The sequence below is a fragment of the Anopheles marshallii genome, chromosome 3 (assembly GCF_943734725.1).
Source record: "Anopheles marshallii chromosome 3, idAnoMarsDA_429_01, whole genome shotgun sequence".
NCBI lineage: Eukaryota > Metazoa > Arthropoda > Insecta > Diptera > Culicidae > Anopheles > Anopheles marshallii.
In genome coordinates this window covers 48,026,685-48,052,699 of record NC_071327.1, presented here as the reverse complement: position 1 = coordinate 48,052,699, position 26,015 = coordinate 48,026,685, and the positions used below count along the sequence as shown (strand labels likewise).

At 40.9% G+C, this 26,015-nt stretch overlaps 4 protein-coding genes across 4 annotated transcripts; all 4 read right to left on the bottom strand.

The window, feature by feature from the left end:
• Positions 1-681: 681 nt before the first annotated feature.
• On the bottom strand, positions 682-1,255 carry LOC128713340 (cuticle protein 7-like). The gene is made up of 2 exons (XM_053808198.1): positions 1,136-1,255; positions 682-1,062 (listed from the first exon to the last, which is right to left on the bottom strand). The coding sequence occupies exons 1-2, from the start codon at positions 1,244-1,246 to the stop codon at positions 682-684; spliced, it is 492 nt and encodes a 163-aa protein (XP_053664173.1). The 5' UTR covers positions 1,247-1,255.
• A 1,287-nt stretch (positions 1,256-2,542) lies between these two features.
• LOC128715657 (cuticle protein 19-like) lies at positions 2,543-3,046 on the bottom strand. Its single transcript, XM_053810567.1, has 3 exons — positions 3,038-3,046; positions 2,688-2,974; positions 2,543-2,585 (listed from the first exon to the last, which is right to left on the bottom strand). Exons 1-3 carry the CDS (start codon positions 3,044-3,046, stop codon positions 2,543-2,545), a joined length of 339 nt encoding a protein of 112 aa, XP_053666542.1.
• A 2,090-nt stretch (positions 3,047-5,136) lies between these two features.
• Positions 5,137-6,267, bottom strand: LOC128715656 (histidine-rich glycoprotein-like). Its single transcript, XM_053810566.1, has 3 exons — positions 6,259-6,267; positions 5,441-5,936; positions 5,137-5,369 (listed from the first exon to the last, which is right to left on the bottom strand). Exons 1-3 carry the CDS (start codon positions 6,265-6,267, stop codon positions 5,137-5,139), a joined length of 738 nt encoding a protein of 245 aa, XP_053666541.1.
• An 8,873-nt stretch (positions 6,268-15,140) lies between these two features.
• On the bottom strand, positions 15,141-24,795 carry LOC128714249 (cuticle protein 8). Its single transcript, XM_053809124.1, has 4 exons — positions 24,736-24,795; positions 16,309-16,422; positions 15,319-15,511; positions 15,141-15,250 (listed from the first exon to the last, which is right to left on the bottom strand). The coding sequence occupies exons 2-4, from the start codon at positions 16,420-16,422 to the stop codon at positions 15,141-15,143; spliced, it is 417 nt and encodes a 138-aa protein (XP_053665099.1). The 5' UTR covers positions 24,736-24,795.
• Positions 24,796-26,015: the final 1,220 nt, after the last annotated feature.

Sequence of the window (26,015 nt, the reverse complement as noted above, 5' to 3'; positions counted from 1 at the left end):
CAGACCATCGTGTACCTAAATCACAATGTGATAAGCAATAAACAATGATCTGCAAAGAACTATCTTGAAAAGAAATGATAGGACTTGCTTGCTACTCAATCTGCTTATTTACATATGTTTTAGCTATAGGATTCAATGGATTATCGGTTGCTTTATTTATTTTCCAACTGAAGAATGTGTTTAGGGACACTATCCAGCAGATCTTATTAATATGTTCAATATCTAGAATCTCCTCTTCTTTCTTCTTTTTATTTCTCTTTTTCTCCACGGTGTAACGATTTACAAATGTTATGTTTGCCATAACTGGCTTACTAACTGATTACTCACTGACGAGCGTCGTCGTCCACCTAAATATTATCCCGACCTTTCTGGCGAATGCATCAACTAATGCCATCACTCCATCTTAGGTTGGGTCTACTACGCCATCTCTGTCCATGTGGACGACCTAAGGAGTTGTGTCGTAAAATGTCGTTTTCATGACATTACCAAGCCAGGAAGCCTGGCAAGTCTTATTTGCTGTCTAATAATTGATTTTACAAACTTTAATTTACTAGACAGACGTACTGTTTCCTTTTATGTATATTTTATATGCCATTGAAGAAAACTAGAAGAAATGCTGTTTAATTTTTTTTTTATTTTTTAATACGTAGTCAAATTGAGGTGTTTCGAAGAACAATGATGTTAGTAATGCTTATCCACATTGGTGTAACTGGCTCCTGGACCATGAGCGTACTCATGATGTCCGTGAGAAGAGTGTCCTCCGTAGACCTGCGGGTGATGGGCATGTCCTACGTTCTTGACATTAGCCTCGAATCCGTTGTGACCGTCCGACTTGTACTCGACCACACGTTCAGTTCCGTCGGCCTCATGCAGGGTGTAAGCTCCCTTGACGACATCTCCATCGCGTACTTCCCACTGGGTCTTATGGTCACCTGTGTGGGGATCTTTGACACCATACTCGAACTTGTACTTCGGGTGCGCATAGTGTTCCTTGTGCTCATAGTGAGCTCCGTGGTACTGGGCCGAGGCAACGAGAGCCAGACAGGCGATAAGAGCTAGAACCTAGAACAGGAAAGTGATTAGAAATAACTGTCAGCTAAGTAACTTTTATTTTGCACTCCTTTGCAAGGAATACCTTAAACATTGTGGCGGTGTTTTGGTGGATGTTCACGAGATGAAATCTGAAATTGTACTGATGAATGCTCTGAATCCGAAGAGATATTTTATACTCGGTACTCAGGGTCATCTTAAGCTATTGAATCGTCAACTCAAGTCGAATTGAAGAATTTCACGTTTACGCATGCAATTATTTAAAAGCCACTCAATTGTATCTTTCAATTAGAGCATGAAACATTTCTACATTTGCATGGTTCATGTGTTCAATGGAATATGCATGCTTCTTTGTGGCATTAAGTTTCCTTTTAATATGTCATAAAATGCATTCTTACAGCTCTTTCGTAATTTTTAATCGCTAAATTTTAGAAATTACTTCAAAAAAGTTCTCCCGAGAATATCCTTGAATCGAACGTATAAAACATTTCTTCGGTTGAGTACCATTCGACAGTTCAGTTTCTGATTTTGTATGACTAGCACAACCCACCGAGCTTTTAACATGTTCAAGGTAAGATCTGTTTAATAACTTTTTCAATGGGAAAACTATATTAAACATAATTGTCTCTAATATAAGTTACCCGTTTTCTTTGCCTGTGTTGCCATCGTTGCGGCTGCTGTTGACTACGATGAGTTTGAACATGAGGAACACTCTGCACACCCCAAGTACAAGCTAGAGTATGGTATCAAGGATCCCCATAGAATTGACCATAAGACCCAGTGGAAAGTGCGTGATGTCAATGTCGCAAAGTCTGCTTACATTCTGCAGGAGTCTGACGGAATCGAGCATGTAGTCGAGTACAAGTTGGACAGTCACAACGATTTTGAAACTATTGTTAAGAATTTAAAACATGTTTATCTCCCACAGGTCTTCCGAAGAATTTCTTTCCACGGATATACCGAGCATGGTCACGGATCAGCAGGAAACTACAACATTAATAACAAACACTACAGAGGCCATTCGAACAGCAAATGTAACGGAAAAGTCTAAAACTACGAAGCCTTCTCATCAAGTAACAAGCTGTTGTTAATTTGAAGCCTGTGTTACGTCTTCTTTATATTGCAGAAACATGATGAATTGAAAACATGTTTAGTTTTTTGTAATGTTTTACTATTGGTGTGACCAATCTCAAAATAATGTAATTGAAGCTAATGATAGTTCATGAAGTGTTAAATCACGTTTTTATGATATATTTTATTAAAAGATGTTTTAGGATTAAATGGCTATCGAATTCAATCGGGAAAAATACAAAACAATTGGTTTACTTTTTGTCAAACTTGCGCAAAAGTAGCAGAAGTATTGAATTGTAGGATACTGATGTTGGTAGCAAATAAAACATTTGGGTGTTTTGCTTTATAACAGACTGTGATCTTTATTTATTACATCACATTTACATTTGGCTTTTGTGTTTATAGGGGAATGAGATATTGTTCAGTAGTGCTTGTCGACATTGACGTAGCTTGCACCCGAATGTCCATGGTGCACATGGTGTTCCGGAACATGTACTGGGGCATGGGTTGGGGCATGTACTGGCACATGCACAGGAACATGGACGGGATGGCTGGGATAGTTCTGTGGGTGATGGGCATGTCCGACCTTCTTCACGTCAGCCTCGAATCCGTTGTGACCGTCCGACTTGTACTCGACCACACGCTCGGTTCCATCGGCCTCGTGCAGGGTGTATGCTCCCTTGACGACATCACCATCGCGTACTTCCCACTGGCTCTTGTGATCACCGGTATGGGGATCCTTGACGCCATACTCGAACTTGTACTTGGGGTGTGCGTAGTGTTCCTTGTGCTCGGGTTCTCCATGGTACTGGGCCGAAGCAACAATTGCCAGACAGGCAATCAGGGCGAGAATCTAATAAAAGGAGGTTATTCTTGTAAAATGGTGATTGTTATGAAAAGCAGAATTTCATCTTACCTTGAACATTGTACTGTGATGTTGACTTTTCTACACCTGATCGATGTTGTCGTTGTGATAGCTTTTGATGAACTGGTGTATTCTTTGTTTCGAATCATGAATATTTATATCAAAAATGGAAAATGAGGTTGGTTTCTACCTGAATATGCAAAGATGCATTCATCATGTGATCATCTCATTACTCCCACTATATCAGTTTCGGTCAATGTACACATATGCTTCAACCGTTACGCCTGAACTTGAGCGCCAAAATAATGCGATACTCTGATCCACTTTTCGAATCTATTTGCGTACATGGGGTTATTATTTTCTTGTGCTTTTCGACTCCTCCTTGCATAATGATTAATTCCAAATCTTTCTCTACCACATCTCGCTCACATGGAGCAATCAGAAGTGTTTTCATAACAGTTTGTCATTGAAATACGGAATGGGGACACTTGAACTGCGAGATATTTTAAACTTTTTTTGAGGGAATTAAGTGAAAAGTATGTTTTGAGTCGTCAAATGTTGTACTCTATATTAAGGGTACTAATGTATTAATTTACGGAAGGTCCTGATTACTGTGTGTTTATGTATGTACAAAAATATACAAAAATGAAAAAAAGTTGAAAAGTTTAAGTTTAAACTTACATAATCGAAGATGTAATATATATTTTATTACTGGTTGCGGCATTAAGAAATACAAAATATGTAGGTATGTACAAAAGATGGAGGGAAGATGTTTAAGCTGTAGGGATTTTGTTTTGAAGATCTTTATATTTTTGTTTTGAATAACAGTAATATTTCCGAATAATAGTATTTTTGGGTATATTTATGTTTATTTGGATATTTCAAACAAGTTTACTCTATGTCTCCCCATTGTTTTCAGCAACATTTACAAAGAAGGTCGGCGCTATCGACTGCCATGACGCAATCGTGCATGATACCAGGGCCTTCAAAATCTTTACACTATGGTCAGATAATTTTTCGCCCAGTACTTCAACACACGCCCAGCTTGAAAAACCCATCGGGTTAAAATTCTGGTCTGCCAGGGGGGCACAATTTACTAAACTTAAAGTACTTGCTGGGTCGGCCCGCTAGCATGATGTTAGCTGCGCCGGTCTTCATACGAACGGACCGGACCAAAATCCCATCTGGGCCAATCTCCTGTAGCAAGGACTGCTTATCCGGCTACGTGGTAAAATAAGTTGATACAGCCAGGCCGTTCGAACGAAAAAAAGTACTTGCTTCCCATAATCGTTATGTTTAAATTGAATTAGATTTCATTTTTGCTTTAAGCGATGATTTTTTTCTTAGAAATGTTCATCCTTACCAATTAAAACACATGTCCTTGCAAAATATTGATATTTACTTCATATTTACTTGATCTTCGGATAGATACTGTTTAGTGCGATCAACTGTTGCCAAATGGTAATCTATTCGCTCGGCAATCTTCTTCTACGTCGTAAATGTAAATGAAATGTAAGTCGCCGGTTCTACATGTGGGCCGATCCGTTGTAGCTATGTAGCTATCTGGGCCGTTCCCCGGCTTTGTGGAAAAAAATAAGTCTTTAAGTTAACCAAAAGACGTCTCAATTCGTTTAAGTTGACGCTGAAGATGAGCTAAAGTTAAATTAAGTATCATTGAAGTTTTATCATTTTCCTTTTTTTACCGCTATTTGCCGTCTATTTCCTTAGCAATATGAAGACATCAAGTAAATCATGGTATATAGGCATCGTCATGTGTTTCGTAAGCACATAAACTGTTGTTCCGAAACTATGCTGATGAGCGCACACTAGCTAGAAAATCGGTTGTGATATTTCACTGTTCATTTACAAACGATCGATTGACTTCAATCACAGATAGGGTTTATTTTAAAAGAGCACGAGCAGTTTGCAATCAGCCAGCTAATCCTGGTTAGTTTGTGGCGTAGCTTTGTCTAGCAGTATTTGCAGTAACGATAATAAATAATCTTCTCCTACAGAATGCGGTTCGGATTGGTTTGAAATAATCTAGATTAATCTCAACGGCATTTCCCGGTCAGCCAAGTAGAGCAACTTGGTCGATGCCGAAACATCTGCTGATCGCTGAGGCAGTTTGGTGTTCGTTGCAATGCGATTTAATGTTGCTTCCATACCTTGGCGTAACTAGTGGCACCCTTGCTGTAGTGGTCACCGGTGGCGTACGCGCCAGCATAGTTACCGATGTAGCCGTAGGCATTGTGTTGCTTTACCGGTTCCGGATGGTGGGCATGGCCGAACTTCTTCACAACCGCGTTGAATCCGTTGTGGTCATCCGAGGTGTACTCAACGACACGGGTCGTACCATCGGCTTCCTTCAGCATGTACCCACCTGGACGGAGGAAGGGAAATGTAATGTAAACTCATAAAATTCAACATGAAAATGTTAACTACGATGCGTACCCTTCACAACATCACCATCACGGAATTCCCACTGCTTCTTGTGGTCACCGGTATGCGGATCATCTACTCCATATTCGAAGCTGTACTTGGGGTATGCGTTGTACTCGTCGTACTTCTTGGCGTAACCAGTGTCGTATCCTCCGTACTGGTAGCTATCATACAAATGAGAACCATGCTTGCCACCGTACAGTGTACTGTAGTCGTTACCCTCGCTGTAGCTGGTGGCTGGAGCTTCGTGATGATGGTACTCATGAGCTTCCCCGATGTACTTATCGTTGCTCAGCACAAGCTGTGGCTCCTGGTGATGATGGTGGTCCTGGAGCAGCTCGACCGGATAGTGTACGGCCAGCTGTGGTTCTGGCACATGATGAACATGCTCGAGCACGTGATGATGCTCCGGAACATGGTGGTGCTTCGTAACGAATGCATACTGAGCCGGTTCAACAGGGGCCGATTGGACGGCCGTTGCTGCCAAGATGGCAATAGCAGACACAAACTGGCGAGGAGAATAAAATTGATCAATTTTCTTGATTTTTGAACTGCGTCGTGTTGTTGTTAGGCTAAGATATTAGGAGTTTTGTTCACTGATGTTATGAAGCAGATTGTATGTTGAGTTGTTTTATTCTATAAAGTACTAATAGCACGTATCAGTTAATTCTTTAATTTTAACATCACAAAATCTTGAAACAAATTTTGCACCAAAGAACTTCACATATTTCACGAGTTGTAGCATGTCCTTGGAAGTTCCAATCACTCCACATGTGTCTATAAACCTAGTTCACATTTATTCAGGAATAACATCACTGGAGGAAACTCACTCGCAACATTCTTTCCAAACGGAATTGATCGCTCGTACGACGGAGGCAAAATCACAGACTATTTCTTGATGCACTGCGGAACTGCTGCTGCTCCGGAACTACTAGGTCTGTACCTTTGCACGTTAAACTGCTCGTCTGATGGTGTTCTGTGTACGACCGAACGGTTTTATATGGTTCGAGCATTTTTCCACCGAGCTCCGGTTTGCAAGAAGCTCTACTGCAAACACCCCAAACGCACTACACGTATACACGCCCGTGCGCCATTGATTCTCGAGGACACAGCCACCCCTGTTCTCCTTCCCGCCGATGCATCCCCTGGTCGTTGCTACGCTTCGGTTCAAAGAACTTCAAAACGGACATCAGTGGCAATTAATTGAAGGCATGAAGGTGTTGGTGTGCAGCGTTTTCAGTCTCGTGAACCTAGCAAGGGTATCGCGTTCTCGCACCGCATTGTCCGTCCAACACCTGTGGCCATAAACGTTAACAACACGGCTCAACCAAAACAGTGCACTGTGTGCACACAATGGATGTCTTCAACGGGTGTTTTCCAGCGAACCAAAAGGAGAGTAAAGGCGAAAAAAAGAAACCGTAAAGAACTACGTCAGTGTGTCAGTCGTGAGCGCACCGCGAAGACATTGAAATTAATTTTTCCACTTCCAGTTGCTGGGTGGAAGTTGGGTGGAAGTATGATGAAAAGCGTTTCACGCATGCGTGCCATCAAGCGGAGCGCAAGACGGTAAAGGGTAGCGCGTGTCACACCCCGTTCAATTGTGCTTAAAGGTGCTTTCTGGTGCGGAGTGCAAAAAATTGGACGAATCGACCAAAAAGCGCTACTGCGCAGGCTAATTAGCGTACCCCATTAGCGTGTATAGGAGGGTTCGAATGCGAACGGTTTTTGCTGCTTCCGAACACACTCCGATGGGAACCAGATTGCGACAGCAGCAAGCGCTTTTGTGTTGCTTGTGGTAACGCAGGTGGTGGAGGTGGTTTATGTTGCAAGCATTAGCACAGAAAACAAGAACATATTGCCAAAATTTTGAGTTTTTTTTTGCAAAAAAAAAAACACACATCGCATCGCTAGTTATCGAATGCATGCCGGGAAGGTGCATTTAGATGCACTTTGTCTGTGAAATGAGGCATGTGAAGTGCTAATTAACGCTGACGCTGGTAATCGAGCGACATTCCGATGGTGGATTAGCATTGCGTGCATTGATTTTCTGTGTCACTCGGGCAGGTCGACAATGTTTGTGAGTTAAATAACGTGTTTCGTGACATAAGGAAATCATTTTCCACGATCGTGACCACGATACAGTTCGAAAACGAAGGTTTGAAGGTAGCAAACTAGTTGTTTTAATCATTGTGCAGCTTGAATGTTCCAGCTAATTAATCGTGCCTATCGTTTTAAAAATATCTTGTAATGTTCCGCAAACATTGTTGGTCCTTTAACTAGTGGCAAATCAATGCTTTTGATAGTTCTTATCATGATACAGTTAATAATGGAAAGGATTAAGATAATCAATCGTTTATTTGTCTTTGATTGGCTGTTAAAGTTTGTGATTGATCTACTCCTACATTGCATAACGTCATACCCTAAACACCATATCGATATGCCGAACCTCACGCATATTGCATAAATTGATTAAGGTGTTATGTATGTGTGCTTGCTTTCCTTATGAAGTATTTCCTTTTTTTTGGTTTAGATGTTTATCGGCACGTTATTATCTCGAGACTTTACAAGCCCCAAAAGAGAAGGAAAATACAACTATTAGCCTGCTGTGCCAAGTCGCCCGGAAATGCGTCCGTCAGCGCAACGTAAGTTATGGTCCGAAGTTCCGAAAACCCGTCTGTCGCTCGTAAAACGGCGCTTTCCCATCCGTTGCAGCGAACAGTTGGTGCAGTTCGTTTGGTTCGTAGTGAATGATTGAGATGTTGTGTGGTGCGCTATCGAAATGGTACGCTGTTACTGGATTGGTTGTTTATGCTATGTGTTAATCGTTTGAAAGGTTTCGTTTGTAATTTTAAGCCGATTTAATTAGCCGAAGAATTTAATATTAAATAACAATGTTGTTGTAATATTGAAGTAATTTTAAGCAAGAACATTTTATTGAATATCCCCAAAATCCATCATTTAAAGGCCTTATGATCATATTTCCAATGAAATGTTTTATAACCTTCCGGACGATACCCTTCACATTGCGAAGAAGGTTAATGAATCGAAAGCCCGTGAAAATGGTCGACATTAGAATCGAGCCAGCTTTAATTGAGAACTGATCAATGTTCATCTTGTGATCGTCTTACAGCAAATTATGCGATCCCAGTCTAGCGTTCTATAAAATTCAACGCTACTTCAAGTTCGCCGCCACCGTTGCGACCGACGGCCTTTCTCATCTCATTGAGCTTGATCGATCGGTACAAGCAGTACAAGAAGAAGGGAAAAAAGAAACCCATGCCTAGCCACGAGCCACCGAAGAGGTGTTTTTATATGGTTCATGATGAAAGTTTGATGTCGTGCCATGACCAGCGCAATTTTCGATGTTTCATTTTCAAGGCAAACGGCTAGAAAATAGTGGCAAAGAAATCTTTGTCACCACCGTGCATGTTGTGGTAGGGGATGTGGTTAGCTCAAGGTGATGATGGGTGTTTGATTTACAATGAAGCGGGTTGTGTTGGGTGGAAAACTGTGATGAAAGTTGTAAAAGATTTTTCCAACTACGTGGTAAGAAAGTACATGCTGTCAAAACTGAGAATTAAGAACTGAAAAAAGATAGACAATAGCTTTTGTTTTCGTAAAATTTAAGTCAACTACTTTAAAAATCAATTTGGCGAAAGGTACTGATACTTGTACAAATAAACAAACAAAAGTACCACCGCGAGTTTGAAAACTTATAATAAAATAAATCATACACTTAGAGGAAGTAATACAGCCTGGTCGTTTTGTTTTAAAAAAAGAAAGAAAGTAGAATTTCAAACACAAAAATAATGCCAACAAAAAGAGATAATTTAAACGCAAAAAATGAACTTATTGAAGTATGAAAACTAAACCACTAAAACAACTACCAGAACAGAAAAATAAACATGACCACAGAAAGTGATGCATCTAAAAGAGAAGATTAAACCCAAAACAAAATAAAAGCAAAAAAACTAAATTTAGCAAGCTATTGAGTAAGGAGATAGTTAATGATCTGGGTATGATTTGGCAAAAATGGTAAAAGATTTACCATCATATTTGATTTTGTAATCCAAATGTTCATGTTGATAATGTTTGCAAAATATAACGCTGCGATGCTTCACACTTTCCATCAACAATATTCAACAGTGTGTTGCCAAAAGCATACAATTTGGTTTTTTATCAAGAAAAAATACTTTACTCAATGATTTGCATGGATGAGCGTTATCGGTGCGCATTACGATACTCAAAGTTGCTTCGATTGCTTGGCGCAACATGCCTTCATCGCCGTAGTTTTTACCGTCGATAAAAAGGAACAACGGGGTACTATCGCAACACTGCCATTCCAACACCTGGTGTCGATTATGTTTGCAATGCTTAACATTGTTTGCGCTTCAAAATTATCCCTTGCCCCTTTGGAGTCAGCATTGTCATCGAAAGAATCAAACTCAAAGGCAGACCGATACAAAATAGGAGGTGCGACAATAGTGGACAGGAAAATTGACCAAACTTTGCTGCAATCGTGAAGTAATCGTGTTAAGAGCACGGGCATATGAACATTCCCGGGCCGCGGGAGGGTATCTCCGGTAAATACAGGTACTTATCGAAATGAGTTCAGGTTGTGAAGCATATGTGCGGTGCGGGCCCATTGCTCGATCGTCGTTCGATGCTCGATTAGCGTAACATGACAAAGGCAAAAAGGAACGCAAAAAATACTATGCTGCACTCCCTTCAGCTACAGTGGGTTTGATTGAAGGGAGAGAAAAAAAAAGGTTTCTACGATGTTTTATGCTCCCGTTTGGGGGCCACTAGGCCAGTGGCAATCTGTTTTCCACCTAGATACCAGAATTTTGTGTGTGTGTTTTTAGTTTTTTTTTATTCATCATTTTATGCTTCGCCACCATTCCGGAGAAGGGTAGACACGAATAAGCATACGTCGGCGTACGTGTGACACTCGGGAAACGGTTTCGTGATGCCCAAAGCAAAGCGGTGGCTTACTATTGCCACAGCGAAAGAGAGCGCCCGGCCGAAGCCCGAATGCATTGGGCAAGCCATAGGGTTGTTCCGTGTTATGGATCAATCGTAAAAAAGCAGGCCTTAATTGCTGCATCGGTTGTGGGCTGATTGATCGCTTTATTTCGTTATGAATGCTGATCGTCGTGCTGCTGGACCCGCGCTGGGGTCCGCCTCAGTGGGGTGCCCGAGTTTTGGTTGGATTTCCACGAACAGATGACACTTTAATAACTGTTTACTAGGGCCCAGCAGGATGATAATGATGGTGGTTAATTTCCACCAGCATGCAATTAAAAATTTCTTCAAATTGATTTTTGTGTGTGCTTCTACTAAAGTGGTAACGCATTGCGTAGGGAAATCGAAATTGTGAGTTGATCTGATCAATTCGATGTAAGGCACAGAGTTGTGCGTTTGGTGTTGCGTATGGGCGAGATGACATGCTTATTATTCGTTGAGGAATCTGATGAAACAAACGATCGCCAGCGGGAGAGGTGTTTGTGAAAAGGGATACTTCATCATTTTGTCGTTTTTTGTGAGAATTAAGTTGAAATGAAGATCAATTCTTAAACTGTTCGTACTTACAAAACTGGATACTATTTATTAAATTTTTTGCAATTAAGTGTCACAAAGTTTTAACACAATTTGTTGTTGTTGCATGTTGCATGCTTTATTGTTACTAAAACACTCTTTGCTCTAAAACGAACGAAAAAATCGTGAAAATTCTTTTCAACGAAAACTATGCAGGGATTTAGTCAATCATTTACTAATTGGTCACTAATTTGGAGATCTCTTCTTCTTTTTTTATTCTTCATCGGCACAACAACCTCAAGTGCGGTAGGCCTGCCATTTCTGGCTTTCTGTGACTTTATTTACCTGTAGTTGGATAATCAGTCCTGCGAACGGGACATTGGTCTGGATGGGATTTTGGTCCGGTTCGTTCGTGTGAAGACCGGCGCCGGTACCAATACACCACAGAACCGCCCGTTTTAGGAGATCTCTATTATACTGTTATTTTCTTTAGAAATCGCACTTTAAATTAGATCATGGATGGATGAATCAGTCGAAATGAATTACTTAAGAGTAGAGAAATTATAATTTAAGACTGCCTTTAGTGTTTAGAAAACTTTGTGGGCCAATTATGTTGTGTATTGTAGAGTGCAAACCGAAAAAAAGTGTTGTATCTTCAATTTGTAACAAAGTAATTAAAAAAAACAGCTGTATGAATACGTTTTTTCACAAATTTTTATGAAAGAATTGAAAATTAAAGTATAATTAAGAAGAATTAAAAATTCATATTATTTTTGATTTCCCTTTTTTAAGATGTCTAAATTAATTTAGTGTAAGTGCCTTCCTAAGTAAGATGTCTAAATTAAATTAGTGTATTAGTGTATGTGCATTTTAGAATGTGGAATAGGTGGGCTATGCCATTTGGATTAAGATTTCATAAACTTGAAACATAATGATTTAATGAATAAATAGAATACAAATCAAAGTAAATTGAGTGAATTATACCACAATAACACACCTAATTTTATTTTCTTGCATTATCATTCAGAAAAAATAAAGTGAGTTTGAAGTATAATTGCAAACTGACAGCAAATGCAAGGTTTTTATTTCAAAGACCAATGGTTTCTTCTAAAACAATTATGTAAAATATTAGTGACTTAAATAAAGAAAAGGATTGAATAGTGGTCTTCGTTTATTATTAATTTTTAATTTATTTTTAACTCGTTATGGATATAGGTATACTTTCACTTTCGTACTATTTCAGAAGGCATATGGTAATCATGTTGAATGAATACTGTACAGGAGCCTGCTACAACTGCTGCTAGCAACACTAGTAATTAACTTGGAATGTCAAAAATGTTCCCATCCAAATGTCTACAAGCTATGCATATTTTGCTCAAACCGAATCGGCACCGCGCAGTCAGTAAGTCAAGTTAATTTAATTCGCGGAAACAATCGCGCGACTGACGCGTGCCTGATGCGGTGTGCTACCGTTGTGCAGTGATCTTCGAGCTTCGGTCGGTACGAAGTCGGCGCAGAACGAATGACCTACTTCTGAGCGCTGAAGCCTACTCCACTAAAGAGCAGGGTGTAAAAAAAAACTAGAGCCTTCACGATTGATGCAATAAGCGTGCGCGAATGAAGCTGAAAGTGAAGAAAATTATGTTGAACTTGAATTCGATGCTTCGGTTGCTGCTGCTGATGTGAAGCATTGCGGGTGGTGGTTAGTGCTATTAGTTTTCTTTTGCTCCACTCGTGTTCCTTTTTTTTGCTGCTGCTCCACTCTCCCTTTATTATGTTTCTTCTGGCGATACGTACGCCATGTGTTTGTGGCACTCTGCACTATTCACCGTTCGGAATTCATCGCGTGCTGGTGGTGCACAAGCGCTTATTGAATGACAAGAGGCTGCACCATGGATTGGCGCCAGCTCAACGTTTATTTGTTTGTGATTAATGAGAGTGAGAGTTTTTCCCTTGTTGAAGGAGGTGCGCTCTTGACTCGTACGAGCACTTTTCTTATATCAGACCCTGGTCCAGCGCTCATGTGATGATTGTTTTTTCCCGAAGATGAACAACAATAAAACCGGACCGGGATGGTGTACCGAATGGACGGGCGGTTGTGTAACGTGACTTCCCAGTTGAATTGGCTACGAATTGGGTTGAAACAACGGATTATGCGACACCAAGCGATGCTGTGTTTTCAGCAGACGAAGTCCTGGTACTCATTTGTTTAAATTAATGTACATTGTTAAGGCCATTTTTTAAAGGATTACTGTTTGGCAAACGCTTGATACAACTTTTTTTGTATCTACTGGACATTCTTTTATTGTTGGTTTAGTTTTGTTTTTCAAAGTGAAATGGAAGACTTTTGATTAGTTTATGGTTTGCGCATAAATTATGGATTCACATTATACGTGTAAATATGTCAATCAACGTTCATTTATAACACATGTACATTCAATGCAAAATCAATTGCATGGTTGTGCATGGTATCAAATCAAACAAAATAAAAAAAAAAGTTGTCTTTATCTGTAACGGAAAAAAGAAATGAATAAATGAACCCATTGGTATGGTAAAAATAAGTCATTTTTTTTATTTTTAGTAGACGGTTCCCTTGAATTGAAACAACTGTCTGTACTAAACCGTTCAAAGCTTACTCCAGCTATGATGAGTTAAGCTTGAATTGATACAAAATGTACTAAGCTGCGCTCTGCAGCTTTCCGAGCTTAACAACTTCACAAGCTTTGATCGTCTTGCAGCTTTTGTTGGTTGAGTGCTGAATGTTTTGAGCAATCGTTCACTTTCATCCAACTCCATTGGAACGCTCGCGGAGTTTTGGGAGGGTTTTGTGTTTGTTGCGTTTCGCACTATCGATCAATCGATTTATTCGTACGTCAGCAGTTGATTGAACTCGGGACAGTTTGGAGCAGTTTCGGTAACCGTTGTGCCCTTGAACTTAATGTCTATTGATCGTCAGCTCATGGCAAGCCGAAGCTTATGATGAACGGTGCAAAAAATGTATCCGATCTAATCAAATGGGGATGTATTTATAGTCTGTTGTCTGCTACCTAGAGCCTTTTTTTACTCCGTTTCGTTGCAAAATCGTTTGGGACCTTCGTAAAAACATTTAATCGATCGTTAAATTAAAGTGGTGCTTTAATGAAATCTCATTACGGAAAGGCAACTCTGAAAAAAAAACATCTTTTTATTTGCATCGTCGCTGGTTTAGCCCAAAGGAATTTTATTTTACTAATTTCTTCCTTTTCAACTACTTTTCAGCTGTATAAATTTAATTTAGAGACAGTTATTTCAAAGGGAAACTAAATCTTCTGATTTACTTGAATGCTCCTGCGACTTTATTAAAATTCTGTCAATTCTGTATTCAGATACGAGGGGAATAGTTCAAACCATCGCAGTGCGGCATAGCATACTTCATACTAGCATAGTTCATACTAGACTGACATCGGCGTGTGTTGTTGTTTGTGTTGATGTGTTGTTTCTCAGTTTTTTTTCGTATTGGAAAACACAAACCCCTCTCGCGAGTGTCGGGAGTCTGCAAGGACCTCTTTAATAATGTCTTAAATGTTTAAGAATTATTAATCAGGCCCGGCTTGGTGTTACAACAGGTAACTTCAAGGTATAATATCGAGATTAACTCTGGTCTCTGAACTCTGGAATTAGACTGAACATGAAATTATACCTGTATAACATCACACATTGCTTCAACGCGATTCTTCAAGGCATTCAATAGTCAACAAAGATTCCACCTGTATAAATCATAAAAATGACCTTTACCTTCTCTTACCATAATAATAGTGTTCGTGCGTAAATCATCACTGGTCGATAAAAGTCTTCAATGACAATCGATATCCGACCAACTTCCAGCTGCGCGTATTAAATCGACACATAATGAATTCATTTACGATTTCCGTTAGGAGCATTGGTGAGAACACTGATTTATTAACACGAAAACATAAACAAAACTTATCACCTAACATTGGCTGATGTCACGCGAGACGACAACATGGGTAAAGTCAAACTATTCCCCTTGCTTACTACCATGATTTGTGGTGAAACTATGTATGTAGTTTCTTGTTATGCAACTGCAAGCACTTCCAAAAGGGATGGCTGGATCGCGTGTGCACCCTTGCTGGAACACTATCGAAGTGCATTTTTGTTGCATCCAAGGGCTTGACTACGATTTATGAACTCCCTGCACGAAGGCGACCGGTTTGGTGTTCCAAAGCGGCTGTGGAGGAGGTGTCCTTCTGCCACCAGTGTGTATGTTGTACTGTTGAGAGCTTCCTGAAAGTACGAAAAATGTGGCAATTGCGATGTCTTGACTTTTAGTTTAGTTTTGAGTGCAAATTTACCTGGTGCAGTTGTCTTAATAACCGTTTTAAAACCACTATCGCCATCGACCTCATAGTGCACCGTACGCACGAATCCTCCCGGCTCCAGGACACCGTAGCCACCGTGCACGTGATCACCCTTGCGATTCTCCCAGTGATCAAACGACACCCCGGAAGGAGGATGGTCGATGTAGTACCGAAAGGAATAATCAATCTGCAACATTTAAATAGATCGTTTAGAACATTGTCCTAGCTGTCGTTGGAAATATGCTACAATTTCTCACAGAGCATCAATTAATGTGCTACTCAATTTCCTAATTGAAACGTAATTACTGATCTCGAAATGCCCTCCAGATAACATGGGCCCATGCAGTAGAGCTTATTATCTCGGTAAGTAACCGTGGCAAGGTAGCGAACATCCGAAGCACGCAAACTGACTGCCACCGGCCAAGTTCTGGCCGCATTTGACATCGAACTTTACCAGTCAAAGTCTCAGTTCGTGCGATCTTGTGTGATTTACTACAACCAGCTTCGTTTGCTTTTCCATGTTTCTTCGGGCATTTTACGAACGCAAGGGTTAGTGCGGAGATATGTGCACTTTCGCTAATTGAAAGTAATTTAAGCGTCGTAAATTCTCGACGAAAAGTTCAGACCACTGTAAGCTTTGGTGCACTGACGCCGGTATATGGAGGGCTTGGGTGTCTGGGTTTTTTTCATTTTTGGTTTCTTGGCGGTCGCACACGGTTTGATTTATTGCCAGTGCAAAGGTATCTCGATATTGAAGCAGATTGAGTAAACCGCGCACCGGGCCTAAATGTTAGACGATCGAAGCGAAAAAGCAGTCTTCACATTCCCCAAGCAATATCAGGTGCGCCAAATGGGAGGGCGCGAATGGACAAACTTGTACCTTAATTAATATTTGATATGTAATTCGTATCGTATCGCGTTGTGTTACACCTGATGTAAGGAAGCGATTTTGTTGTTTGTGCAATTATTTCTCAACCACAGTACCTCAGCGTTCTGTTGGTAATTGGACACGAACTCGACCAAGTGTTCGCCGGCTGTCAGCAGGACGCAAAGGTGTACCACGAGCCAGATACAGGCGGCTGTTGGAAACAGGTTCATCTGGAATGTGGAGAAGATAAGAAGGGATTAGACGGAGTGATTATTCTTAGCGCTTCAAAGAAGCACGGCGCCCAACAGTGGACGTCTGCATGAGAATTTTTGTAATAATGATGGATGGAAGATTTAAGAGAGGTGGTTTAAATTTCATTCCTTTGTTTTGACCGTTGGTGGTGACGGTTCTACAACCACTTCATAGAACAAGAACGCTCGATATTACCATCGTGCGTTAAGCATACGCGAAAAAGGTTTTTGAGAATCATTCTATATTATCTTCTTGATCTGCTACAAGAATTTTATCTCCAACATACACCACCAACAACGGTAGCGATGTGGATGGATGAAAAATGTTCTCCTTCCTGTCATAAAGGCACGCGCAGTCCCCTGACTAGCACAGTAACATCGTTCATGTGTTCCTCCGGTTCGTCGCTTGCCGCTCGTTAAAGTTCAAAGACTTTCCGAACGATTGCCGTGTGTCATTTACCTCCCGGCGATTTCTCGCCAGCAATGGTTTGTGCCGTTCCGTTCACTTGCTCCCGAATTTTAAACATTGACCTTGGTATTTGCGTCGCAGGATTGAGGGTGAAAATCACGCTGTTCGTTTTGTTTATGTTACGCGATGTGTGTTCTTTCCTGCCCAGAGTACTGTTTTTGTTGCCTTTAGTCGTATAGCTGCTAGCCATCCAGTTGTCACCTTTTCGTGAATTTAGTGTGTGGCTCGTGGAATTGGTGATGAAGTATCCCGGTATCCCCTCCACTAGGAACAGTCACTGGTAACACTGGGGACTGGGAACTGGGTGGTGAACGATCAAATTCTTGTTGCCGTCAGTGTGCGTGGGTCGCCCGAAATGGGTCTGACATTTGGATGAAATATTTATCCCGCTTCCGACAGTGTGTTAATACTTCCAGAAATTGTTTTGATTGATCGAACGTTAAAGTTCAGTTGTCTGGTTATTTTTGGACAGTTGAGCTGATTAGGTTGATCAGTGTTAAGCTACGATTCTCGGAGCATTGGTTTATTTTGCCAAATATAAAGCCTGTGGAATATGATTCAGGTTGCGGAATTTACCGAAGCAAAGAACTGTCTAATGAATTATTGAAGAATTTTTTTATTGCTTAAATGTTTAACCAGGAGCGTTACAATTAAGCTATGACTCAATTCTAATAATTGGCTCCAGTTTTGCTTACAGTGCAATTTAGCGTTTGGAAGATGGTAAAGACTCAATAATGTTTAATTCATATTTTCTTTTTATATCTTCTTTCTCAATGTTTATACACTATTTTATTTTGGTCGGTTTAAAATAAAGTCAATAGGAGTGTTAAAGTTATAAATGCTTGTTATGCATTTTTGGTTGGTTTTTCGGGACATGAACGTATAACTGTTTAATTGTTTTTGTGAATATTTTTAATGTTGATTGGTTTTTACCATGTTTCTAGTGGTATTAAGTAACTTTTCATTTTTGTGACGTCATGATGCACTAAATTGCTAAGTTATATCGAATCAAACAAAAAGATAAGGTTGTTGATAGGTAAAAACTATTTTTTCAACCTTAATGTACTAAATCCTTGAACACCATCACCTTTATCTTCCTTGTTGGATGACTCACTATAACGGGAACAGTAAGTATGGCAGAAAATCGTTTAAACCTTCTACAGAACTATTGCTCGTCACGATCTGTTAGTATCGATTGTTGAAGAAGATCATCTGCTCGAGCCTAGACAAAGCTAACAAACCACGAGTAAAGTGGTTCTTGATTGCTTGATGCTTCCTCCCGGCCTTTGCCGTGACGAATGGCAGGTGCAGGTTGCTGAACTCCTCGGAGGGTTTTTCCCTTTCGTAAATCCAAGCGTTTGTTTGTTTACAGGAAACGGAACATTCGAGTGCTGTGTGAGTGTTTTTTTGCCATCCGTTCGGTGCTCGAACTAACGGTGGCTTATTAGTATATATTGAAGCTCGTTAGATACCGACATGAGCCCGTTTGACGTGTTGAAGACATGCTGATGAACGTCTTCTTTAACATGGCCGTGGTTGGTTTCATCTCTATCAGTTTCCTGTCCATCAGTGACACGAGGAAACGGAACACTCGTCGTTTTGCAATCGTTTATGGAGTTTTCTGCTTGTGTGTATTTCCCTCACCAAGTCGCATTTGATGATGAATCATTAGCGATGCAGCTTGATTTTGCTTCTTCCTATAGAAACTCATGACCATCCGTTCCTCCATTCTGGGGTGAACGGTATTGCGCGATTCCCTCGGGCAGTTTGGCGGACCGGAATCACTTCCCAATGGTTGTTTTTTGCTCGCCGTACTAGGTGTCAGTTTTTGTTTGTTTGTGATGCCATCATTCGCCATACCGTTTCCGATGTAGTTTCATGAACTTGGCATTGAAGCGCTTCAGCATGACCGGTACTGTCATGTGCAAAATAATAAGCTGCTCAAGGGCAATCGGGCACTTCGGGCAGATACGTAGGGAATCAAGCAACTACTACGAACTGTTGGGAAAAAAGGTGCGACAAGTTGCGAACGGTTTATTCGATGTGTTTGGTTTGCAACTGGTCTGGGATGAACCAATTTTCAACCGGTACGAGATCGTGCATTGGCTACTGCGATGTAAGAGATCCGATGCGATCGAGAGCGATATGGAGTCGCGTTCAATTTCTTGCCGTTGGTCCCGCTCCGACTGGATTGACTGGTGAGTATTGTTTCTTCTTATGCAAATCAGGTTGTGATGAACCGATTTCACGGGATGTTGGCTGCTTGCATGCTTCTTAACGCTGGCGTTAACTTTTTTATCCTTGTATTTCAAATTGCCCAAGGTCTAAATGATAAATGTCACACCCTGTGCGCTACGTCATCGGCCGTTCCCGAGCAGTTCTTATTATTGCGAGATATTTATCGTTTTTTGGAACGAAATTGCTTTAATGAAACATTTATATACATTTTTGTCTTACATATGACCTTTCGTAGGTGACTGCATTATGTCGGTAAGGTAGCAGATCCAATTTTACATTACAGCGGAAGGAAGATTGTATCAAAGCGAAGCAATCGATCCGCTGTATTGTGTGGAAATGAGATCATTTTAGATTGTTTGAATAAGATTTTTATTTGAACAATAATAACAATGAGAAGATAAAACTATACGATTGAAAAATAATTTTGTAGTACAGTAGTTTTTTTTATTCCAAAAGAACAACCAGATCGTATTGTTTAGTAGTGTAGTAGTTAAAGTTATAAATCCGATGTACAATCATTAATACTTTACTACATTATACCACAAATTTTTAAACAAAATTTAAACAAAATCAAATTTTTCTGCGTAGGTTAGAAGTTTAAATTTAGCTCTATTAGTAATTAACGATTTCACTGATTTTACATTTTAAAAGTATTTTCTTGGTGTAACGGTGAAAGGTCATATGCCTGTCAGTTTTGACTTTATTTACCTTTAGCTGGAAAGTCAGTCCTACTGGAAAGATTGGTCCAGATGGGGTTTTGAATGCCGTGTAAAAACCGGCGGCGCTATCAATACACCATAGGGTCCCCTCTAAAATATCCGCAATAAGCACATAGAATAAATCGAGGTTCGGTGAACTAACCCTAATGTATGTATCAAATTCTAATCATTATATCATTTAGTTTGCTTGATTTTCAAAAAAGGTTGAGAGATTTCTAAAGAAAAAGATGGTGGCAGGTTGAAACAATCATCTAAACATTACATTTATGATGTGAAGTTTCTCTATGGTTCTATTACTTTAGTACATTTAGTATTCAACGACTGTACTAAGATCTCATGATACCTTAGTAAAAATAATATGTATTCAAATAATTGAATGATTCAATTTAATAATTTTTCACCCTTCATTCAATCTCAACTATAATTACTATTTTTTAGCACGCCAACACTTCAAATGGTCTTGGCTTGACTTAGCTTTGGTTAGATATGACATACCTGAGTCTAACCTAGTAGTGGGCAACAATGTTGCTGGCGTATCTGACAGCAGAAAAAATAGCCAAAACAGTAAAATCGGCGTGTTCGGTCATGGTCATACGTTTTGCCGGTAGATTACTATTCTGGAATAATCCGAGTAGGTGGATAATACCGCTGGGATGTGATTTGATGCGATTCTGTCGTGTGCACAATCCGTGCTGCTATCATCAACACGTTCAGTCACACTGATGGCTACAGTCGTTTATCTATAATGCTTTATTTATATCTGCTTTCAATTTTTCATTCTTTTTCTGAAACATATCATCACATTTCGATCTCTGTCGTAAAGCATGCATTTTCGTAACCTTTTATGAGCAACGATGTGACTCGCTGAAACCAGCTATAAGTGTTGTTAATTTACTGATAAACATCAGCTTCGTTGACCTATGGGTGAGTGTTGCTAGCATGCCAGCACACTGAAAGCTAAGAGTTCATGAACCCTTTTCACACCCGAGAGTGAACTTGATGGATTGATCGTAAAGATGTGATCTTGCCGTGTGCATTACTTGTAGTAGACGAAAAAAATGGGAGGAAAAACACATTCCCCAACCATTGTGCTCAACTGAACGGTGATCTCAAATGTTAATTACTTTCCGGAGGGCTTGGAAGGTTCGCATAGTTTTGTCCAGCCCATCTCAAGCGTATCGCCAACACCGTTCGACCGTTTGGATGAGCGAAGGTCGCTGGATGGAAGCAGCATTTTTTTTATTTCGTTAGCTTGTCTCCTTGTAATGGCGCCAAACTTTTGCGGTCATCACAATGCCGCTATGGTGCAGCAAATTAATCCGTTATAATTAATTTTTCTCCACCCGGCTGTCTGCATGGTGCGGCTGTTGCTTCCATCTTACAGTTCAGGGTTAGCCGGTGGAAAGGTCACAAGAAAGATCACCGGATTATCACCACTGAATCGGATTGAAATTAGGATAGTTCAAGCTATAGCACACTTATATTAAGGTCGGCCTAGTGTACGATACAGTTTTCATTTTCTAACACAACAATTCAGTGCTCATTAATCATATTCGCTAAGACTGCCTTTTAGGTATAAATCAAGTAATATTTAAATCGTATTGAAATTTCTCAAATGGTGAAGTATCGGTAGTCGGTAGGAATGTGTTATTTTAGTATTCGTAGATATCAATAATTATTATAACATCCTATGAAGATACTATTCTGATAGAGTAAAAAGTAAAAAAAATACTTAAAACGCAATTGAACATAATATTATCATTAGTTTGCGTTCAACTACATGCATTGAAACTCCATTTGCCATCATCATTAATTGCGAATACCATTCTATTTGTTCAAATTAACGCCATTCGAGAGGTCTGATTTGCATGTAAATTAAGGTACTAATTAAGCTGCGATTCAAAAGCACATTGATCACACCGCGAGCAGGCAGAAAATCGACCATCATTACACATGCAAGTGTACGTTCGTGACATATAGCTAAATGCCTGCGAAGGGAATGGACATCGATCGATTTACAACCCGCTAGAGCAGCGAGTATTCCCCAGTGTAAGAAATCGATTTGCTCACTACTTATTGCAGTAAGTGTTAAGCATTGATTTGTACTAAACTTTCAGAGTAGGGTGAGAACCGCACATATGAACGTGGCCAACAGATTACCCGTATGCAGGTGTTAACTGCTGCTCTACCGTGCAAGATCCTAACGAACTGCTGTGATAAAACACTGCCATTTCAGGATCGGAGCGATTTGGAAAATTTAGGTTGAGTCTATTTTCCGGCCATTTCGGGCGCATGCTAGTGGCCTTCCGTCCGTAAGGCTATCGCACCGGTTGCATCTCTTGCGACACGTGACTGCGAGCGTCAGTCTCCACGGGGAAAAAGAAACAGGTCGTCCCGTTGGCAGTGTAGCCAGCGTGCCGGTTGCCAGTGCATAAAATCGCAACCCCTTCGCTGCATGTTACTGCACCGAGCGGAGGGCTTCATCGCCATCTCTAACCTTGCGGCTAATAAATTTTCCTTTATGGGTGGGTTATTAACAATTTATCAGCCCACTGGGCTTGGATTGGAGCGCCACACCGATTTGGACCAAGTCTTGGGCCGGTTTGATTGAAGCCGATTCACACCACCCGTCGCTTTGCACGGGGAAGTTTGATGCACTCGCGATAGGCCATCGTTTGCCGTCGAACGCTCTGAGCTGCCGTCGCTTATCGATCGCTAAACTGCTAAGCTTCGTGATTCGATCGCGTCATAAGCGTACGGAACTGGCTTGAATGCCGATAAGGATAAGTTATGAAGCAGGGAGTACAAACTCTTCACACTGTCAGCATGAACGGTTGTTTGGATCGTGCCGAAATCGGTCGTAAATCTTCTTAACATCTCGTAAAAATAGTTTATGCAACGATCAGCATGCTGCACAATCAAGGCAGGTGCCGGTATGGCATTCGCTAACTTATTACAAAGGGCCCATCTATGAAGGTTCACTGGGCATACTGGTGATAAGTCACTACAACAGGGCGTTGTCTAGTGGTGCTACAAGAGAAAAGGATTGTTCGGGTGTACCAAATAGAAGCCCCTTTTTAAGGGAAGTAAACCATTAAGCGTTAATTGAAAACTTCAAGGGTGGTTGTTTTGGTGTGGCTCGATAAATTAATAAGGCTGTGTCTAATAAATAATTCATTTCTCCGGCTACATACATTGTTGCCAGAATTAGATTAACGTCCGTTCCTCGCTGTTGACGCATTGAAGTTCTTTTCGACGAAGTGAGTTTTGAACCCAGCTGTGTGAATTTAAGCGTAGAAAAACATTACCAAAATGCAAAGTGTAGTTCTATTAAGCAAATTTAAACATGGTAACGAAAAATAAAATTTTTCAAGATTGTGTTTTACACATGACTAAAAATTGCCTTTTAAATTAAATAAACTGACGAGAAATTGTCTTGGTTTTAGTTTCACATTTTTCATGTGTATCTTAAATTGAGTTAGTGCACAAGGCATTACCATTATCTTAATGGTTTAGAACCTTCAATTAGTCAGAGTATATAATGTTGATGGTCTTTCGCTGTTGTTACGATTGACCACGTGCCATCCATCAAGTTCATGACAGACATTACTTGCTTGTGAGTTTATGAGTTAATAGTGATGAGGTAGCTTTACGCATAAGCAATGCGTGATAGACATAAGGCTCTTTTGTATACATTATGTTTAAACACACTCCACCACAAGGTTCGATCCTCCAGATTCGCCAGATGTTGTGTTGAATGTATCACAACTATTCATCACTCAACCCAAATGGAGACATCTAAGCGTAGGAAGCGAACCAATCAAATCGTGCACGAATTCTACAAATTGTTAGTTTGAATGCCTCGCTGGCTGGTTTACCATTCATCAAATCGTCGAATGCGAATTGAATATGATCCACTGTGCAAACGGTTCCACATACCGAGCCTGCCACGGGTGACATCGCATGCGAAAAAAAGGTCAAAGTGTAAGCGGCACTGCTGGCTCATCCGTACAAAAGCGTTCCAAAACGTGTGAATTTCGCGCGAAGGTTGTTCACAGCAGTATACCGACGGTGTTTGCTCCGGTTTAAAGCGATTTGCGGTGCGCAATGCCATGTCGTACGCTAGGCAATAGTGCTCCGTTTGTTTTTTTATTTTCTTTTGTGCAAAAGCTATTTACATGATTAATGATTGGTGAAAATAGAAATTTCCATTTATATCGGCTTGAGATAGTGCTCATCGAGCCATGATTAATAAAAGTTTATAATATTTCAGCGATAGTCGTTATCACAAAACAACTTTGGGTGGATAATTGATTACGCGATTGAGTAGTTTTCCCATCATGCCGCTTGAAACGATCGTGTAGTTAATGGGCGGAATCGGAACGATTGGACTGTCGTGACTGCAGGAAAGTTTTTCACTCCATTTTCAATTAGACTAACGAAGTTTGCGCGAAATGTTCCCATCTCGTGAGCCGATTCCATGCTTATTTGTAATAATCCATCATAACTGACCGGCTTACAAACTATAACTCGGGCTTTTATTCACCAAACGTCAGTAAACCGTGGCTAAAGTTCAGCCCGAAGCAACAATGAATGATTCCATTTCACTATGAGCCATCCACCACTACGAGTCATTCGCGACGAACTTAATCCTTCGGTGAAGTTGTCGTTTTGCAATCATTGTGGTCCATAAATCAAGAAGCCTCTTCGGCACTCACCAAGCGCCGGTACACGTTCGCGTAGAAAGAGTAACGGCGATCAATCACGTACTTTATGCTTCATTCGTTTACCACCAGATGGACGCCGTTTTGTGAAGGTGAGGGTTAGTAACACGGGTTCGTTTCTTATGGTAGTGCAATCACTCACCTTGCTGTTGCTCTGCTGGGTAGAACTTCTTACGAATTGTGTTGGAATCTCGTGAATGGCACACACGGTGGGAGAAACAGGAGTGAAAAGGAGGGAAGGAGACAGGAAGCACAAACTTTGCGCAATCAATCAGCACGGACGATACCAAAATCGCTAGCACACTATCAAATTACTACACCACCATTAACAACACCCGGGAAACACTAATTGAGTATTTTTCGTGTTTTTTTTTATTCCGCCAGTTGCAGTCACACCATGACACAGGCGACAGTGCATGAAATCATGAAATGTTCCCTTTCTTTCCTTTGTTTCTTCTTCTCACAACCTCCAGTTCTACGATGCCTAGTGGTAGTCTCAGCAACAACTCCTGGGACGAGCTTTCTTCGTCGTATTTTTTTGTCTTTCTCAAACCTCCACACTATGCCAGTAGCTGATAGGAGCTTACGGAGCAGTTTTGGACACCCTTTACTACGGCTGATGCGCAGATGTCGCAACCGCAGCGACGATTTGCAACGACGACGACAACAACACCGATCGATCGATCGATGGATGATGAAACTCTGCCTGCCGTTCGTCTGGAGCAGCACTACAAAATTAGGTTTTCCGATGCGCACCCTCCAGAGTGCGCGAGAGGAAATTGTTCGAATCGAATGCGATGATGTACGTGGTTGTGTGTGTATTCGATTGTGGCGTGATGGTGCGCCTAGGATCGCGACCGCACGCCACGGCCATTAGGATCCGGCAAGGGTCCAATTGCAATCTACGGCTCCATTAAGGGTGAGAGCGAGACGGAGAACGGTAGAAGAATCTTCGATGGATGGACCGATTAGTTTGGGGGTGTTGGGGGAGACTCCGAGCGCAATGGAACGCAATCAGCAGCATCAACATCGTTGTGAGCATCAACGTGCCGAACACCGGTATTAACCTCCGGCGTGCCGTAGGGGAGATCGATCGTGCTGTACTAGCAGGTGATGGCAGACGACGGATCTCAACTACCCCCTTTGGTGTGACGCCTGAAACGAAGCAAGTGGCTGTGTATACGTGTGTGAGTATTTTAACTATTATTGTGATTTTTAATTCAATGTGCCAATGTACGTCTAAAATATGAGATAAAATCGAACACTCTTTCGAAGATGAGCACGCTCTGAAAAAAATATTGCCACAGAGCGGGGAGCTGCTGTAGAGAGACACGCCGAACTACACGCGCACAGTCACCGTAGTACAATGGAGTAATCAACCGGTGAACCGTTTCACTTAGTGGTAAAACCTCGAAGGAGTCG

Bases quoted from the DNA above. Each gene is read 5' to 3' on its own strand.
- LOC128713340 (XM_053808198.1), bottom strand. From the start codon at position 1,246: ATGACCCTGAGTACCGAGTATAAAATATCTCTTCGGATTCAGAGCATT. The intron at 1,063-1,135 runs GTATTCCTTGCA...TTCCTGTTCTAG, and splicing joins ACACCGCCACAATGTTTAAG to GTTCTAGCTCTTATCGCCTG.
- LOC128715657 (XM_053810567.1), bottom strand. The intron at 2,586-2,687 runs ACAGAACTATCC...TGTGCACCATGG, and splicing joins GTCGGACATGCCCATCACCC to ACATTCGGGTGCAAGCTACG.
- LOC128715656 (XM_053810566.1), bottom strand. The intron at 5,370-5,440 runs GTACGCATCGTA...TCCTCCGTCCAG, and splicing joins TGATGGTGATGTTGTGAAGG to GTGGGTACATGCTGAAGGAA.
- LOC128714249 (XM_053809124.1), bottom strand. From the start codon at position 16,422: ATGAACCTGTTTCCAACAGCCGCCTGTATCTGGCTCGTGGTACACCTT. The intron at 15,512-16,308 runs GTACTGTGGTTG...TAAATGTTGCAG, and splicing joins ATTACCAACAGAACGCTGAG to ATTGATTATTCCTTTCGGTA. The intron at 15,251-15,318 runs GTAAATTTGCAC...TCGTACTTTCAG, and splicing joins TATTAAGACAACTGCACCAG to GAAGCTCTCAACAGTACAAC.